The sequence below is a fragment of the Aspergillus melleus genome (assembly GCF_016097325.1).
Source record: "Aspergillus melleus strain CBS 546.65 chromosome Unknown contig4, whole genome shotgun sequence".
NCBI classification, from domain to species: Eukaryota; Fungi; Ascomycota; class Eurotiomycetes; order Eurotiales; family Aspergillaceae; genus Aspergillus; species Aspergillus melleus.
Genome location: NW_025763373.1, coordinates 2,707,250 through 2,724,021, shown reverse-complemented (window position 1 = coordinate 2,724,021; position 16,772 = coordinate 2,707,250). Strand labels below are relative to the sequence as shown.

At 48.7% G+C, this 16,772-nt stretch overlaps 1 protein-coding gene across 1 annotated transcript; it reads right to left on the bottom strand.

Moving 5' to 3' along the window:
* Window positions 1-10,303: 10,303 nt before the first annotated feature.
* LDX57_007792 (uncharacterized protein) lies at window positions 10,304-11,258 on the bottom strand (the record flags this gene model as incomplete). The annotated part of the gene is made up of 2 exons (XM_046089509.1): window positions 10,304-10,789; window positions 10,842-11,258. 2 exons carry the CDS (start codon window positions 11,256-11,258, stop codon window positions 10,304-10,306), a joined length of 903 nt encoding a protein of 300 aa, XP_045945480.1.
* Window positions 11,259-16,772: the final 5,514 nt, after the last annotated feature.

The following is a 16,772-nucleotide window of genomic DNA, read 5'->3' as shown; positions in this document are numbered from 1 at the left end:
CCGAGGATCCCAACAGCAAGAAAACGCCGCAGGCGAGGCCTTGACGCAGAAGAAAATGAGCCGATCGCAAATCCTGAATTTGCGACCGGCGGAGAAAACCACGGGCGGGTGACGAACCAAGACGTCCGACAGTACTTCAACAGCTTCAGCGAGGCGATCAAGCTCCAGACTGAAATAATTGAGACAGTGAGGGCGGAGGTCCGAGAACTGAAAGCCGAACAGCAGCTCCTGCGAGCTCACAATGAGGAACTGCGGGAAGAGATTCAAGCCCTACGGGCCAAACTGGAGACACAACCGCTGAACACCCCCGGGAACAGATCCTGGGCGGATGTGGCCGCTGGCAACCCCTCGCCAGACCCCGCAAGAACCGTCCCGCGCCCCAGGAAGGAACCCAATTGTGTCCGAATTAGTACCGCACCAACCCTAGATCAAGATGTTGATAATGACCGATTCTCGAGAGCCCTGCCCACTGAAGCAGCGAACACCCATATTAGGACCGCCCTGCTGAACGCAGAGACCACCAAAGCAGTGCAAGTAGCGGGCATTGGTACTACCAAAACAGGATATGTCATCCGATTCCGCGACACCCAGTCTGCGGAGACAGCCCGGAACAGCACCGAGTGGCTGGAGGAGCTGGGAAACAACACCAAAGTAGTGAAACCCCGGTTTGGGATCGTGGTTCACCGAGTCCCGACCGAGGACTTCGAACTGGAAGGAAACAAGAAACAGGGAATAGAGAAGATTATGTCCGAGAACGACCTCCACGACAAGAAATTCCGGGTCGAGGACATTGCATGGTTGAAGAAGAGAGACATGCCTCTGGGGAAATCTGCTTCGATGGGGGTCTGGCTGGACTCACCGGAGGCAGCAGAATGGATCATCAATAACGGACTATTAGTTGGACAAAGGTTCATCGGGAGCGTGGAACCCTACCGGGTGGAGAAGAAGAGGTGCCGCCGCTGCCAACAATTTGGCCACCTAGCCTGGTCGTGCAAGGAACGAGTGAAATGTGGACACTGCGCGGGCCATCACGACCAGCGTTACTGCTTCCCAGGAATAAGACCGAGATGCTCAGACTGCAATGGAGAACACCCGACAGGCGACCGGGCATGCCAGGCATCCCCTAACCCCAGTCCATCCCAATGACAGCAAACCTCCGCATCTTACAGTTAAACACCATGAAATCCAGGCCAGGGATGGAGGCCCTTATTAACGATCACCAAAGCCAGAACCTAGACCTGCTTCTGATTCAGGAACCACCAAAAACAGCATACCACACCCATGTTAACCACAGCGCATGGCGACTCTACCGACCTACACACCATGAAACACCTCGGTTTCGTAGTCTCCTATATGTCAACCGGAGGATCTCCACATCATCACACCGGCAAATCCAGTGTGATCACCCGGATGTGGTAGCCATCAAGATCTGGACTCCAGAGCTCCAGTATCTAGTGTTCTCGATCTACATCCAGCCAATCGCGTTGCATGACACATTTGAAGCCAGCAGCGCACGCGAAATCCTGGCAGAAATTCAGCGCACTATCGAGGAACAAACCGAGCAGGGCAACCGCACGACGAAACTTATCTTGGCAGGGGACTTCAACCGCCACCACCCGGCATGGAGCCACCGTGCAGTACATCACCGCTTCGCAGAGCACGCGGACGAACTAATCAATTTCTTTCAAAATCACGAGCTACAATGGTGCTTAGCCCCAGGCGAGACGACGTTTTGGTCGCTGAACAAACCTGGGACGACATCAGTACTCGATCTCACACTTACTAACGATATGACGCGGCTGATCAAATGCCAACTCTACCATGACCACTACGGATCTGACCACCGGGGCACGTACTCGGAATGGAGCCTCCAACCAGAGCAGACCAGGAAACCCAAACCAAGAAGGGCGTATGACAGAGCAGACTGGGCACAAGTTGGCCAGACGATAATAAGATCGATTGACCAACATCCGAGGATTCAATCCAAGCAGGATTTAGACCAAACAGTCAACCATCTGATTCAAACCACAATAACTGCGCTAGACCAGCATGTGCCGGTACAAGCCCCATGCCCGTACTCGAAGCGCTGGTTCACGGCAGATCTCAAGACCCAACAGGTGGAAGTCAACCAAGCTCGCCGGAGGTGGCAAGATGGTTGTGCCACTCTAGGGCCCAACCACCCGACCACCAAGATGATATTTGTAGAAATGCGCGAGAAAAGGCGAAAATGGACGAGGGCGATTGAAAAGGCAAAAACAAGTCACTGGAGAGAGTTTCTCGACAAAGCGGGTGAAGGCCACCTATGGAAAGCAGCCACCTATATGCGGCCCCGAGACACTTATACAAGCATGCCAGCAATTAAAGTAGGCACGGAGGAGGTGGCCGACAACCAAAGAAAGGCGGAGGCATTCCTTGATGCTTTCTTTCCGAAGATGGCAGAACCCGAAGTGGAAGCAGAGATCAACCCCACAGAAGAACTGCCGTGGGAGCCGATCACCGAACAAGAGATTTACCGATCACTCCGAGTCGCCAAGGGAACCACGGCCCCTGGCAGAGACGGAATTCCCACACTTGTATGGAAACACCTGTGGATATACCTAAAAGAAATCATTACCACTGTCTTCACCAGGTCGGTGGACCTGGGCTACCATCCCAGACAATGGAAGCAGGCGCGGATCGTCGTGCTGCGGAAGCCGGGAAAACCAGACTATTCAGCGCCGGGAGCATATCGACCGATATCATTACTAAACACGCTGGGGAAGTTACTAGAAGCCGTTATGGCCCGAAGACTCTCCTACTGGGCGGAGAAATTCAAGCTGCTTCCGGACACACAATTTGGAGGCAGGCCAGGACGAAACACCGAACAAGCCCTGCTGGTCCTTGCTAACGCAGTATACCGAGCTTGGGAACGATCTAGGGTAGTGACGTTAATCGCATTCGACTTAAAAGGCGCGTTCAATGGAGTCCACCAAATTAGTCTCGAGGCTAGACTGCGAGCCAAAGGTATTCCATCAAAGGCCCGGCAATGGATCCGCAGCTTCATGGAAGGCCGCCAAACGAGTATCACATTTGACGACTTTGAAACTGAAAATTTACCACTGGAGCATGCCGGCCTGCCACAAGGGTCCCCACTCTCACCGATTCTGTTTGGATTTTATAATTCGGACCTGGTGGACCAAGCGGTCGACCACAACGGCGGTGCATCAGCCTTTATCGACGACTATTTCCGCTGGCGATCCTACCCAACAGTAGAAGAGAACATCAAGAAGATCCAGGAAGAAGACATTCCCCGAATTAAAGAGTGGGCGCAGCGAACGGGTGCATCCTTTGCCGCCGAAAAGACCGACTTAATCCACCTTACTCGGCGGAAAACGGCCCATGGAAAAGGGCAAGTTGTTATAAATGGCGAGATTATCAAACCAGCCGACACCGCCAAGCTTCTGGGAGTGATCTTCGACAAAGAGATGCGTTGGAAAGAACATGTACAGAAAGCGGTAAAACGGGCAACTAAAGTGAACATAGCGCTGAGCGGGCTCAGGCACCTCCGACCGGAGCAAATGCGCCAGCTTTATCAAGCATGCGTAACACCAATCATAGACTACGCATCCACGGTTTGGCACAACCCGCTCCGAGATAAGATACATCTGCGACTTCTGGAGACAGTACAGAGAACAGCTCTTATCCGAATCCTTTCAGCCTTCCGGACAGTATCTACGGCTGCACTCGAAGTTGAGTCCTATATTCTACCAACTCGCTTGCGACTCAAGCAGCGGGGACAAATAGTGTCTGCTCGCTTCAGCACCCTACCAGATGACCACCCGGTTCACACAGTAATGAGCCGAGCAAAGGAACGCAGCACCTTTACCCGCAGGGAGGCCCGCTTTCCCCTAGCCGAGACACTGCGAACCATGGACCTTGGGCGGCTGCAGGCCTTAGAAACAATTGACCCCAAACCACTTGCACCATGGCGGAGCCAGCCCTTTATAGAAATCGAGATCGAGCCTGATCGAGAAAAAGCGCAGGCCAACGCGCTGACGCAGCAATCCACAACAAGTGTCACAGTCTTCTCAGATGCTTCAGGGAAAGGGAATCAATTAGGCGCCGCAGCAGTATCGCTTGACCACAACCGGCAAATAACGGGGTCTCGACAAATCAGTATCGGCTCAATGGAATACTGGTCGGTCTACGCGGCCGAGCTCATGGCAATCTACTATGCAATTGGACTGGTTTTTCAACTAGCGCGTAAGAAGCATGCTACGACAACGGCGACCCGAGGCCCAGCGACAATCCTCAGCGACAGTATGTCCGCGCTGCAAGTGATCGCAAACTCATGGAACAAATCAGGCCAGCGGATCATCCAAGCTATTCATCAATCTGCTACAGAGCTAAAAGCACGAGGAATCCCGCTGCGATTACAATGGGTCCCGGGACACTGCGGTGACCCTGGGAATGAAACAGCCGACCGTCTGGCCAAGGAGGCGGTGGGTGCAGAGAAGAAACATCCTTTCCAACATCTCCTATCGCGAGAGAAGGCTTTCATCCGGAACAAGATCAAGAGCGAATGGGAACGAGAATGGAAGACCTCTAAGAACGGAAGGCACCTCCGCCGCATGGATCAAACCTTACCTGCAAACCGCACGCGCCGGCTCTACGGCTCGCTCCCCCGCAATCGAGCATACCTACTCACCCAACTACGGACCGGCCACTCGTGGCTCGCCACCTATGCCAAGCAATATCGCTTTCGAGATAACGAACAGTGTGAATGTGGAGCAACAGAAACCGTGGTCCATGTACTAATCGACTGCCCGCGGCTGAGAGCGCTACGGCAAGAATTGAGGCGGAAGATCGGCGGAGCGTTCAACAACATTTCAGACATGCTGGGAGGAGCAGGCCAAGGTAAGGAAGGTAAGTTAGGAGATGCCGCGCAGAGCGTCAGCGTCCTAGGGGCGGTACTGGACTTTGCAGAAGCGTCGCAGAGATTTCGAAGTCGCGCGCCACGAGGGCGGCAGAACAGAACACCAGGCAACGGCCAACACAGGCCTTGACGAGGCTCCAAGTTCGTCAGGAAAGTAATAGTTTACGGTGAAGGAATGTACATAAGATTAGAGATAGTGGTACCCTGCATATCGCTTAAGGCGAGGGGTCAGCGTATGAATTATCATCATCATCATCGACTGTACTGTAGATGTTGCTCCGTCTATTTAATTTCCTATGACTTTGCCGATGACTTGACCCAAAACCCTGTCAAGAGATAGATAGGCTCACATTTAGGTTCAGGGGTGGGTTTTTCGTGGGCGAGAATTGGAGAGGCATTTAATAAAAATACTACTCTGAATGTGTTTTTAGCGTCCGAGGACAACGAAGTACGGTTATACAGTATCGGGCGACTGTCAACATCGAACAAGATCCTAACATGCAAACCCCGGTAATTTCACCCGGTCATACGTGCTCGACCTATAAACTGTAACCCACATCAGCACATTCGGGATAGTTCAAAACATTCAGATTAACGGGCTACTCACCAAGCCATTTCCCCGTTTATCTCTCTAATCAATGAATTTGTATTGGGAAAGGTGACTGCACCCAGGAATTTGGGGCCTCAGGGTTTGAAGGAACTTGCGTGAATCGAAATGGCCTATTGCGCCTATAGAAAAAGCTTGACTGCACATCAAATGCCAGTCTGTTCTCTAAGAGATTACCAGCCAAAGTATAAGGAACTTCTTGCTAAATAGGAGCACTCTCTATTTGTTACATACTTGATTCATTAGTCCTAGATATCAGTTTAGTTGAGACTTTGTAATGCGTTACTTGGGTTTATTGGTTTATGGGACGTCTTTCTGATCCTCAAGCTTGAACCGAGTCGTATAACTAGCTACAGGCATGCATGTCCCTGAAAATAGAGAAGCGCTCCATGCTGGACTGTTTATTCAGCAAAGTCGTGACAGATTGCGACTGTTAAATACATACTACTCAGTTTCCAATGTAAAAGACTGGGATGAAAGGACAGTTGCCACATACCTCATCGATGATTTCGATGTCCTCGTTGTCAATTTGAATCAATGAGTTAACTTGGTCGTGCGTCAAAGAAAGATCATCAATCCATTTGTCTACCTCGCCGAGGTTCCAGTTCCTAGGAGTCAGCCTCAGCAGAGGATTTCTGACACCAACTACCTTCAACTTCGATGCAATCGCATGTCTTGTGCGAGAGAAGCCTCGACGACTAAGGAGACCGGCAATAGGTGTAACTGTCACTCCTCTAGAGTAGAAGTATAAGGCAATGACGAGTTCTGCATCTGACCAACAGTTTACCCACGCGTTAGAGATATGTCTTTTTTTGATATAACTCTGGCACCCCTTACTAGTCGCCATTGCGATCCGCGCGAAGAGATTGCAGTAAAAGTTGGCCCCAGCAAAGGCGCAAAGAGCTGAAGTGTGTGGAATTCTTGTCACAGGGTAGTTGAAAGTTTATAGGCTACAAGCTTACTGAAAGATTATCAAGACGTTAGTAAATGCAATATAGTCGAATATGGAAGGTACCACTTCATTTCATTTTGATTGGGGTTGCATTTGTTGCGGAGTATTTTGCCGATTTTCTGGTAACCCGCAAAAAGCAACCGAAGCAGGAAAATATGAGATGCGCTCACCGTGAGAGTGAACATCGTAATGCCCAATTTTCTGCGCAAATAAGGCCGTGATGTGCTAACGGTGAACAAGGTCTGGCCTGGTTTCGGAACACTGCAGACATTGTCTATAGGGCACATGTGTAGTGGGTCATTGTTGCTGATATTTCTGGACGGAACTTCCTGGTCAACAAGGACCTATTGTTCCAGTTGTGTGGTCATTGCGATGAAAAACATATATTTATGCCCAGATTCACATCTTGGCATGACTGCCTCAAAGTCCATGTGCAATCACCATAGCTGCAAAACATCCAATAACGAAGGTCAAGACAATTGGAATTGCAAGGACTATGAATCGAATATGGAGAGTATACATGTATTGGATCACTAGCAGTGCCTATATCAGTATTGCATTGTAGATATTGTTGGTATTCCGGAAAAACGCACGTGGCTGACGGCCTGTCAAAACAGCTGAGTTGGAGGGTTTAATCGGCAAACAAACCACCCCTCCCTTTTTTTTGCTGTCTTGAACATCCAAGTCATAACTAATCTACTGCAGGCGGTCTTTATTTTGAGGCCTCTTTATGTTGAGGTGGTCCATACTACTCACAATGGCTGATACAAACGTACTCCGGGCTTCCCGAATCATATGCTGGTCTGCGCAGACCCTGAAAGTGGCACTGCGCCCAATATATTTAAAAAGCCTGTTTTGGAGTATTCAGAGACGTTATCGCTTGTCCATAGTCTAAATGGTCTTATCGTGCTGACTATCTACCAACAGCATCGGTTACATTCTTAACCATGTCCTTTTCAAACCTACCACCCGAACTGGTACTCTTTATAGCCGACACCCTTCACAGCACTCAGGATATAAATTCACTGGTAAGAGTGAGCAGAGGTCTTTATCGTTTGTTGAAACAATATTTATATGAGTATAACGTGGACTATGAAAGGAGTTGCGGGCTTGGTCATGCAGTGAAAACAGGGAATTTGTCCGCGACATGCTATTTTCTCAGCCTGCCACGGGTGAACGTGCATGTTCGAGACGATGCTGGACAGACAATTCTTCACGCTGCAGCACAGCGACCTGACGGGTTTTATATTATGATGATCCTTCTGCGTGATGGTCGCGTCGACATAAATGCAACTGATTTCCAGGGTCGGACACCGGTATCCTATGCAGTGTCTAACGACGACCTTCGCCAGCTTAGCATGCTCTTACGACGCGACGATATTAATATTAATATGAGCGACGTTGAAGACCAAACACCTTTTTATTTTGCAGTCGATTACGGGAACAAAGATATTGTAAAGAGGCTTCTTGATGACGCACGTTTAGACCCGAATATAGGTGAGAAGTTCTCGCCTTTAGCACTTGCTGCAGGCAGAAGATCACTGGAGCTATTAGAGATGCTACTGCGGGACCAGCGCCTGATTGTGAACAACCAAACATACCATCGCATGCATCCATTAATCGCGGCGGTCTTCGGGGCACGTGAGGAAAACGCCTTTCGGTTGCTACATACCCCTAACATCGACGTCAACTGTTGTTTGGCTGCTATGAGTGCACTCATGTGGACGATCCCATTCAAGCGAACCACGATTGCGGCCGAGCTCCTGAAATGCGACCAGATTGACGTAAATCGCCAAGACGATTCTGGTCGAACACCACTAATGGTCGCTATCCAATTTGAAAACAATGAATTATTTACGGCCTTGTTGAACAGGGAAGAAATTGATCTCAGCCTTGAAAGTAGTAGTGGTAAGAGCGCGTTAGACTATGCAATAGAGTCAAAGAGCCCGAGGATGGTGGAGGATATCAGAGAAAGACTGTCACTCACCAGTTAACCGTGTATCCAATGCATGTAAACTTGAGATGCAATGACTATATTCGATCATCTAGGACTGTACCTATTATAACTATACGTCATATGCATGACATGACACATGGCATAGGAAGATTTATACCATGAAGACGGGTTAATGGAGCAACTGGACAACAGCACCCTTCTACTCGCGACCTGAATTTATCCGACTACTGGTCCGATACATCCTCCAGAATCTCAAGGACTGAGCAAAATGGCCAACTGAGGAAAAAGTGCAGGTGAGATTTTAGATGCCATATCGATCATCTAGTCATCCCGAACCACCAGCCCCTATCAAATGTAGGTTCCACGATTTCAGCGGGCCTTGAGTATCGGCTACTTGCTCAGTATCTATGTTTACTATGCTTGCTAGCCGCGTAGTTGTACCGAAAGTGGGCGACTGTACGCTAGCTCGGATCAGGTTGAACCGTTGTTGGGATCGTGACCAGGGTGGACAACTCATACATTCCTGCATTTGATGCATATAATTTGTCTTGCATATGTTAATGTGAAGATCTGCGGGCTTGCTGAGGGAAGAACCCATATGTGAGCCTCCCATGTTAGCAAGTCTCTTGTAGAAGAACCTATAGAAAAGATAAAAGAACTATGGTACTTAATGGGTTCATTTGCTGGTGATATTCGCGACATTTCTCGTTCCTTGGCCTATGATTTAGGTGGAACTCAGCCGGTCGCTGATTAAGGCAATGAGGTGGTAAATGGTCTGTTTAACGGCAAGAACCTTTAAAACAGCAGTCTGCCCAAGCTTCCCATTCCAGCTCGTTTAGTCAGTCTTCCCGTACCCTATTTGGCCTTTCCAACCACGAACCCAGGCCATGTACCACCCGTGCCGTTGGCCAGTTGTGCAATTGCTAGAACTGGAGTGCTGGGCCTGACATGCGGTCCTAAGAATGCGCGATTAGGTGGGCTGGAAACGAATGTTGTTTACTGTCGGGTTAGGTTGGGGGTTAAGGGTCGGCGTTAGTGAATCCAGCCGAATTAGTGTTGCGGGAATACGAGAGCGTCGCAGCAAGAAGAATGGAGCATAGGCGGAACGAGATGTATGGGTTGGAATTATATGGTTTTGACCGCCTTTATTTTTTTTGTTTTCTTTTTTTTCTCGCGCGCAAAAAGGCAGGCATTGATAAGGATGTTACTGTAAGGAAGCCAGGCCTGCAAGGTAGGCTTCGGGAAAGCTATGCATGAGACATGCAATTAGATCTCGCAAAATCGCGCGTTGGATTTCGACTCTTGGCACAAAACCCCCCCAGGAAATTAATTAATGGTAAAATATACACATACAACACCCCTGCACAGAAGAGGTTGCCTTCCTGGTATTGGACTCGTCACACACAAAAGCAGGAATACTGGTTCCGGGCTGATATACGGACCACATCTTCCATTTGCGGTAGATATCCCAATAGGTAGTTGGGATCACGCGAGGCATTCTGGCATGAGCTCCTAAAAGGCCGTGTACAGGTTCATACGCGGCGTCACTGAAAACGGTGGTGGGATATACGTTCTTTCGTTTCCTTGAGGAAGTGATGGTAATGCAGAAAGCCGAATATATCATGGAGAGCCTTCTTGTTGCCTCGGGTGTAATCAATAATCAACGGATAGAGGAAAGGGAGAGATGGTTTCTCATGGGCAGTGGTCCTATAGCGCCTATAATTTCCTTCACTATGGACAAAGTCAAAGAGGTGGCTGATAGGTTCTGGCCGCTGACCAGCCAGTGACAATCCACTTAGGACGGCGGTAAGGGCGAAGAAATTGCGCAGATTGTAAAGGTCCTATTACAAGTTATTAATAAGAAGTGCTGTGCTACGGGGGCCGGTTTCCATTCACCAGTACTAAAGACTGCAGTGCACCACCCAGCTCCGGAACCGCGGCTGCTTCTTCTGTCTCGCGGCACAGGCGGTCCCATCTGATACCAAGCCGAGGCAGAGCACCGGTCTTTGCCTGCACGCTGTGGAGGCTCAATTCATGAAATTCACGCAGGGCAGCTGCAGCTAGTTGTAAAGCCACTGTGACGGGTGAGCTTTCGCTGATCTGAATTAGAAGCTCGGTGTTGATAGGGAACTCGTCGCCCTGGGCCAAGGCTGGACTGGCTAGATAGCGGCGATAACGGACCTCAAGAGCAGTCAGCCGTCGAATGATGTGCTTGTCCGGGTTGGAAAGGATCGCCTTGAGAGGAACAAGAATGCAATCGACATTCAGGGTGAGAGGTTCAAAAGGTTCTAGAGTCATACGACAGCGAACCGCATAGGATATGGCCATAGTTAAAAAGAGATCATTACGCCGGATCAGCTGAACAACAGGTTAGATGCGATTACGTCGCTGGAGTTTTGTGGGGACTGACGGTGACAACGACCGTATATTTCTCGATCTCCTCTGGGCACTGACCGAGAAAGTGAAACAGAGAATAGCTCAATCGATTATAATATGTGTTGAAGGCTACAATCGCAGCCGGCGACCTTCCCATTGCCTGCTGCACCCAGGTGTCGAGGTGCAGATGTTTGAATACATACCAGCTGTCTTGGAGAAGTTGAAAGGCTACTGCGCCCGGGTCTTCGTTCCTCGAGAAGATTTTCCATGGCAGTGACTCACGGAACGTATGGCGAGACTCAGGCGATAACACAGGGCATGGGTTGTGGCTTGCCTCGAGGTTGTTCTGTTGGTCGGCAACTGGGGGTCGAACTTCTGGTGAGACTTCATCCGACGCGAAGGCAAGGTCATTGGCCTTGCCGATTGGGGTCAAAAAGGCGCAGTAGGACATAGTAGGCAACACCCACGTTTGACCCGTAGATATCGCTAGTGTTCGTAGGATGTAACGCGTCACCTTGTGTAATCGGCGAGCAGTGGCATCAGAGCTTTATATAACAGAAAAGTATTTTGATGTGACCATCTTGGCTACCATAGGTTTATAATATCCGCTGACTAACGCTTCAGTCTGGAATTTACCCAGTAATTCATTATATGAGGGGGTCTTGGACGCTTCTAAGTCTGAATCTTATCCACCGGTGTCAATGTGTGAGAGCGGTCACTACGGCGATGGTGGTTGTTCAGGAAAGCGTATTTGTCGGGTTAATAAAGAGGACAAAAAATTTGGAATCTTAGATGTAATGGCCAGTGGTTGAAAAGCTGTTCTGCAACAGCATTCAATTACGCACCAGCAGTCACCAGAATCATGAACACACGGTTAGAGTTGCCGTCGTCGACCACCATTCAACCCGCCACAGCCGTGGTGATTGCCCAGGCACGGTGGAGTCGGACTAGGTAAAGGGGGATCGTCAGAATGCGGTCGTTCGCCCGGTTATCTTTAATCGCAGCCGTCTTCTGATCTGCAGAAACGGTTATTTCTGGAATTCCCCACCGGCATTTAGCTGTAGGATAGGTACGCGCTCGCCGGCGAGATAAGAGTCAGTCAAGCATCTAGAACGGGATGCGACCGTTCTTGGTCCTTTTTGAAGAAGTTATAACTGATCGGACGATGTCCCTAAAGTGGGTCACCAGAGTAAAATGATGCCCGGGTAAATCGCGTCCATTAGGGTGTGTGCAAAAATGCCATAGTAGTGTAGACTAGCCCTCGATTCTGCATTAACATATCGCTTATTAGCGGTTAGGGGAGGGTAAGGTTCCCGCATAGCCATCGACTATGATGGGCTGGGATCTAGGATGGCGAATAAGTTGACTCAAGGCCAAATACTAGTTGGAGGCAATGGTCGCAAACGCACTCTAGACATGCATCCACAGCTCCAAGCCTATGAAGGCCTTCAAATTGGGGCCCAAATCGACATAAAGAACTGGCGAGGGCAGATATCCTTATCCTTTGCATTGTAAATTTAGAGTCCGAATTTACTACCGGGCTGTTCAACCTTCTCATCCAAAAATGCCTTCTCATCCGTCACCGATTAAAATGAGCGTTCCCTTTGAGTACTGGTCGGCAATGTATGACGGGCAGTCTCTATCAGGCTGAACCCAACTTAACTTGAGATCAGAGGAATATATCTCGTATTTATAAATTACTTTGCGGTAGACTTACGGAAGTCATGTATTGCATGTTGAATTTATATATGGCCTAATTTGGCTATACAGTAACCACCACTATTTCCGTAGTTATTGACCTGGTGGGCTGCGCCGTGGTCTTTGTGAAATATACAGATTTGTGTTTGATTGCGTCGAAAAACTGGCCAGAGTGGACTCCTGGGTTGAGGGCAAAATGTGACGGTGGGTAACATCGACAGGTTTCAGCGGAATTGCATGCGAGGAACCAGGCAGGGCTGGTGGAATGCACCTCATAGAGCACAGTGTCCTGGCCTTCATTTTCGATCTGGCGGATTTGAGAACATGGATCTTCAAGTGTAGTATTGTAAAGAAAAAGGGATCCATCTGTTGACTTAAAGAGAACATGATCGCCGACAGAAGCGTTTATAGATTTGCGGTCAAATGTGACAATATCACCCGACGTGAGCCTCACAGTATGCGTGGACGCCGCAGACGACACGTAGGACGAGTTCGGGGAGGTTAGCGGTGTTGTCCCTGCCGCTGTGGATGGAATTGATGGGGTAGGTTCTGTTCCTTCGTTGGCTGGTGGGCCATGGGATTACGTGGAATTGAGCCGGGGGATGAGGACGAGGTATTAATTGAGGCAAATGATGGGGTCCAAGCAGTCTGTATCGGATTTAATATCGTGGTCTGGCCTGCTATGCCTGTCAGGCTCGAACGATGGCTCGTCAAAAACCCATCTGGTGTTGATGCTTGGAGAGTCGGGCAAATAAGATGTGTAGAGGTCACAGTCGAGCCCAAAAGAGCCTCGGTTCGGGGCCGTGACCTCTCTGTTAAGAGCGCGGGAGGCGTTATTTCAATGTCAAAACATGCAGTATAGATCTATCGTACCAAATCAGTGCTACGGCACTGATAGACATCTCCGAAAATTTATGTACTTACTTGAACACCAGCTCCCACTGATTTGGTTGTGTTCCACAACCAATAGACCGCGTAAATGCCCGAAGCTTCTAAATCTTTCGGGATCTGGAACGGAGTTGGACAACGGGAGTAAATAAAGGAGGGGTATGAGTGCACTGAAAGGACTGATAGTCTATTAGACTAGAATGATGTTGACTTGCAAAGTTCTACTAACCTTGTCCAGTTCCATCGGCTGGAAGGTTGATAATGTCTGAAAGTTTTTTGTGGTCAATGCGGTTATCGTAGCTACTTCCGTACCAGCGTATAAACCCCCGGTCCATAAGGTCCCTGGTTGACAATGTATCTAGCACGTAATTGGGGCATATCGTCGAACCCGGGGTGGCTTTTAATCGAGGCCACGGAGTCTGCTGAAATGGTGACCTTTGAGACGTGCTGCAGAAAAAGGATAACGGATCTGCATCGATGAAGGAGTAAGGCTCGGCATGGACCTGTTCGGAACCTATTCAATGAGTAGAAGAAATCACTTGTGCCTTGCGGACACCTACTGTAATTTCTTGGGAAGCCCAAAAGGCCTGAAAATGTACCGGTCTCGTCATTTATGACCTGAAGTTCTCTTATCTGTGTAGTTCAGTGGAGGAGCTCATGGGAACCAGAACAGACCTACCTGCAAAGTATAACTGGGAACAGACTGGGCGAGAAGAAGGATGATGGCCCACGAAGAGAAGAACCTCCGGGAGTCAGAATAATTCATTTTGCGCTTTTGGGTCGATTTCAAGTGGAAAGGAGAGACTTTGAGTAACATGGAACCGTATTTTCGCTGGTCTTCACGCCACTTTAATAGGATTTCCTTAAAGTCACGGGCAAAACGGTGGCCTCAGTTGAAAGCTTTAAGCTTAGCGCTCTATTATGAAACGGGTCTGCGTGTATATGTGTGCTCACATTTACGCTTAAAATAAATCGCCATTTAATTGCACTCAAGAGTTCTCTTCACCTGGACCTTTTGCGTTGAGCAGGCGTTGAACGGCATTTCATTGCTATCGATCCGAGATTTCTAAATCAATCCATGTTGATGGAAGCTGTAATAGGAAATGAACAGCATTGCTGGCAAATCTGTCGGAATCATGCAAAAAATAGAGGGTTATTTTGACGATGTGTGAGCATTTAGTATTCTGCGGGGGAGTGACGACCAAGTAATGCAATTTCTAGTAAGCTTCAGTGCGTATGTGTTTAAAGTTGGTTGCGCATTTGCTGTACTGTGTTCCAGATTCCAAACCTGTTCGCGTGACCCTGTTATTTCGTTCTTCTGTGTAGGTATCTGTCTGGCGACCGAGGATAACAAAGCACGGTTGGGTCCAACGATGCCATTCAACATTAACTGACTGAGGTCTTGTTGATTTACACACACTGGTGTTCTCATCCGATCAATATGTTTTGGCCGGCATCAATAACCTGAGGATAGCTGGATGCCCCAACCCTACTTCCCCCCTTTTAATTGATCATTATTATTATTATTATTTTCGTTAGAGGGAAAAGAAGACCATTTTCATTTAATGTCCCGATGGCTATGGCATGTGATCATTTGTACGAACAATGTCAGCTGGACAGAAGGTGCCTGAAGACTGTGACTCTGTTTATGTGAGCAATACAATACAGAAGTAGAAGAAAGTATATCTAACAAGACAGCTGCGACCAATGCCTTTACACAAGCTTCAGGGCAATACTTTTTGTATTCTAGATGTATTGACCCAGCCCATGGGCACAAGACAGCTCAGTTCCGGAGAATGAGCTAAAGATTACTTACCTTGTCTAGGACCGCACAGTTTTGATTCAGTCGTGGGTTCCTATCCATGGCAAAGAAACCCAGGCCTTGAAGTACACTGATGCCCAACCCAATGGAGTACCCACTGCCTTTGTAGCACCTCACCTCAGCAGTCTGCCTTTCGGGTAACCACCAGAGTTGCAAATCGAGTACAGTACGGGCATCAACCGCGGTCCTTGAAACGAAGGCATTTCGCATGACAAGCCGCCTTGATACAGGAGGATACTTCTATCAGATGGAAAGGTGGAAGAGCAAACGATAAGAGAGGGCCGAGCAAACCCTCGAGCGTATTATTTTATGGCTGAGGGGCAATCCAGTCCATGAATGAAGAAACGCTGGGCAACCTTTGATCACAGCACAGTATAGCCACCTGTTTGAATAGGTAGGCAAAAGCGGTCAGGGGCTGGTAAATATACTAAGAAGCAAGGGATTTCCACTAGAATAGTATTTATGGGATGGTAGGGGGAATGTCAACGCTTGGCAATGGGGCGCTTGGGTGGGCAAATACCACGGGTAACCGTCGAGCCCCACCGAACTAAACGGTGTCGCCAAAAAGCCATCTCCAGTACAGAATCGTGGTTACTCACTGCTCTTGCCGCGGGGTATTATGAAGACTTATCGATACTGCGCCCTAAATGCCCACACCCAGAATGAGGTCATTCTTCAGGATCCGATCATCATTCGGGCGCGGATGAGGCAAACGGCTCTTCCACCGATTCTCCGCACCCGGGATTGTTCCAGGGCATCACGTAGTCTCTCAACTGCTTCCAGAACACGGCAGTTTTCGACCGCACTTATTTTTGGTATCCGCGTTAATTATGTATAGCGATACATAGAGGTGTTGGCTGATACTGTGTGGGAAGTTGGATTTTTGCGGTCACCTAGACCCATTTCGACTTCCACGACCTGAGTGAACGCCGCCTCAGAAGCGCCCACCACAATTGTAATGGGAGGCTAGTTGGAAGCTTCAAAAGGGCCTCTCTTCAGATGATGCCCTTTTAAGGTGGTTGCTCGTTGTTTGAGGCATCCAACGATCCGCATTCCCTGTTCTTGGTAATAGGAATATTGATAATTATCCAAAGGGTGAAGAGCCCCTATGCTGATAAGAGTAGTCAACCGACAAACATGACGATGAAGCCTTATATATCCATATTCTACATTCCGTAAATCGCAGTTGAAGGGGTAGGCCATAAAACTTTAGCCCCACACAGTATGTACTAAAGGACTGATTAGGCTCAGATATTGGGAGCATGGACCTGGGATTGGACTAGTTATAGTAGATTCTGTCTTCGTCCTAGTATTGGCGAAAAGGCAGGTATTTACTTTCTGGCATAGGCTAAATGTATCTCAGATAGCCTTCCAGGACCGCAAGTGTTAAATAAATGTGTCGGTTTTCACAGCCGAGAAACATCGTGCCTCCGGAGAAACCCTTCAAAGAGAAAATGTGAAATACAATATTATCAGTTGCCGATTAGGAGAAGGAGGCCAAACTCATTCAACATAATATTAAGTTGGTGTGGGCTTTCGAATGCGGAGTAGCAATTG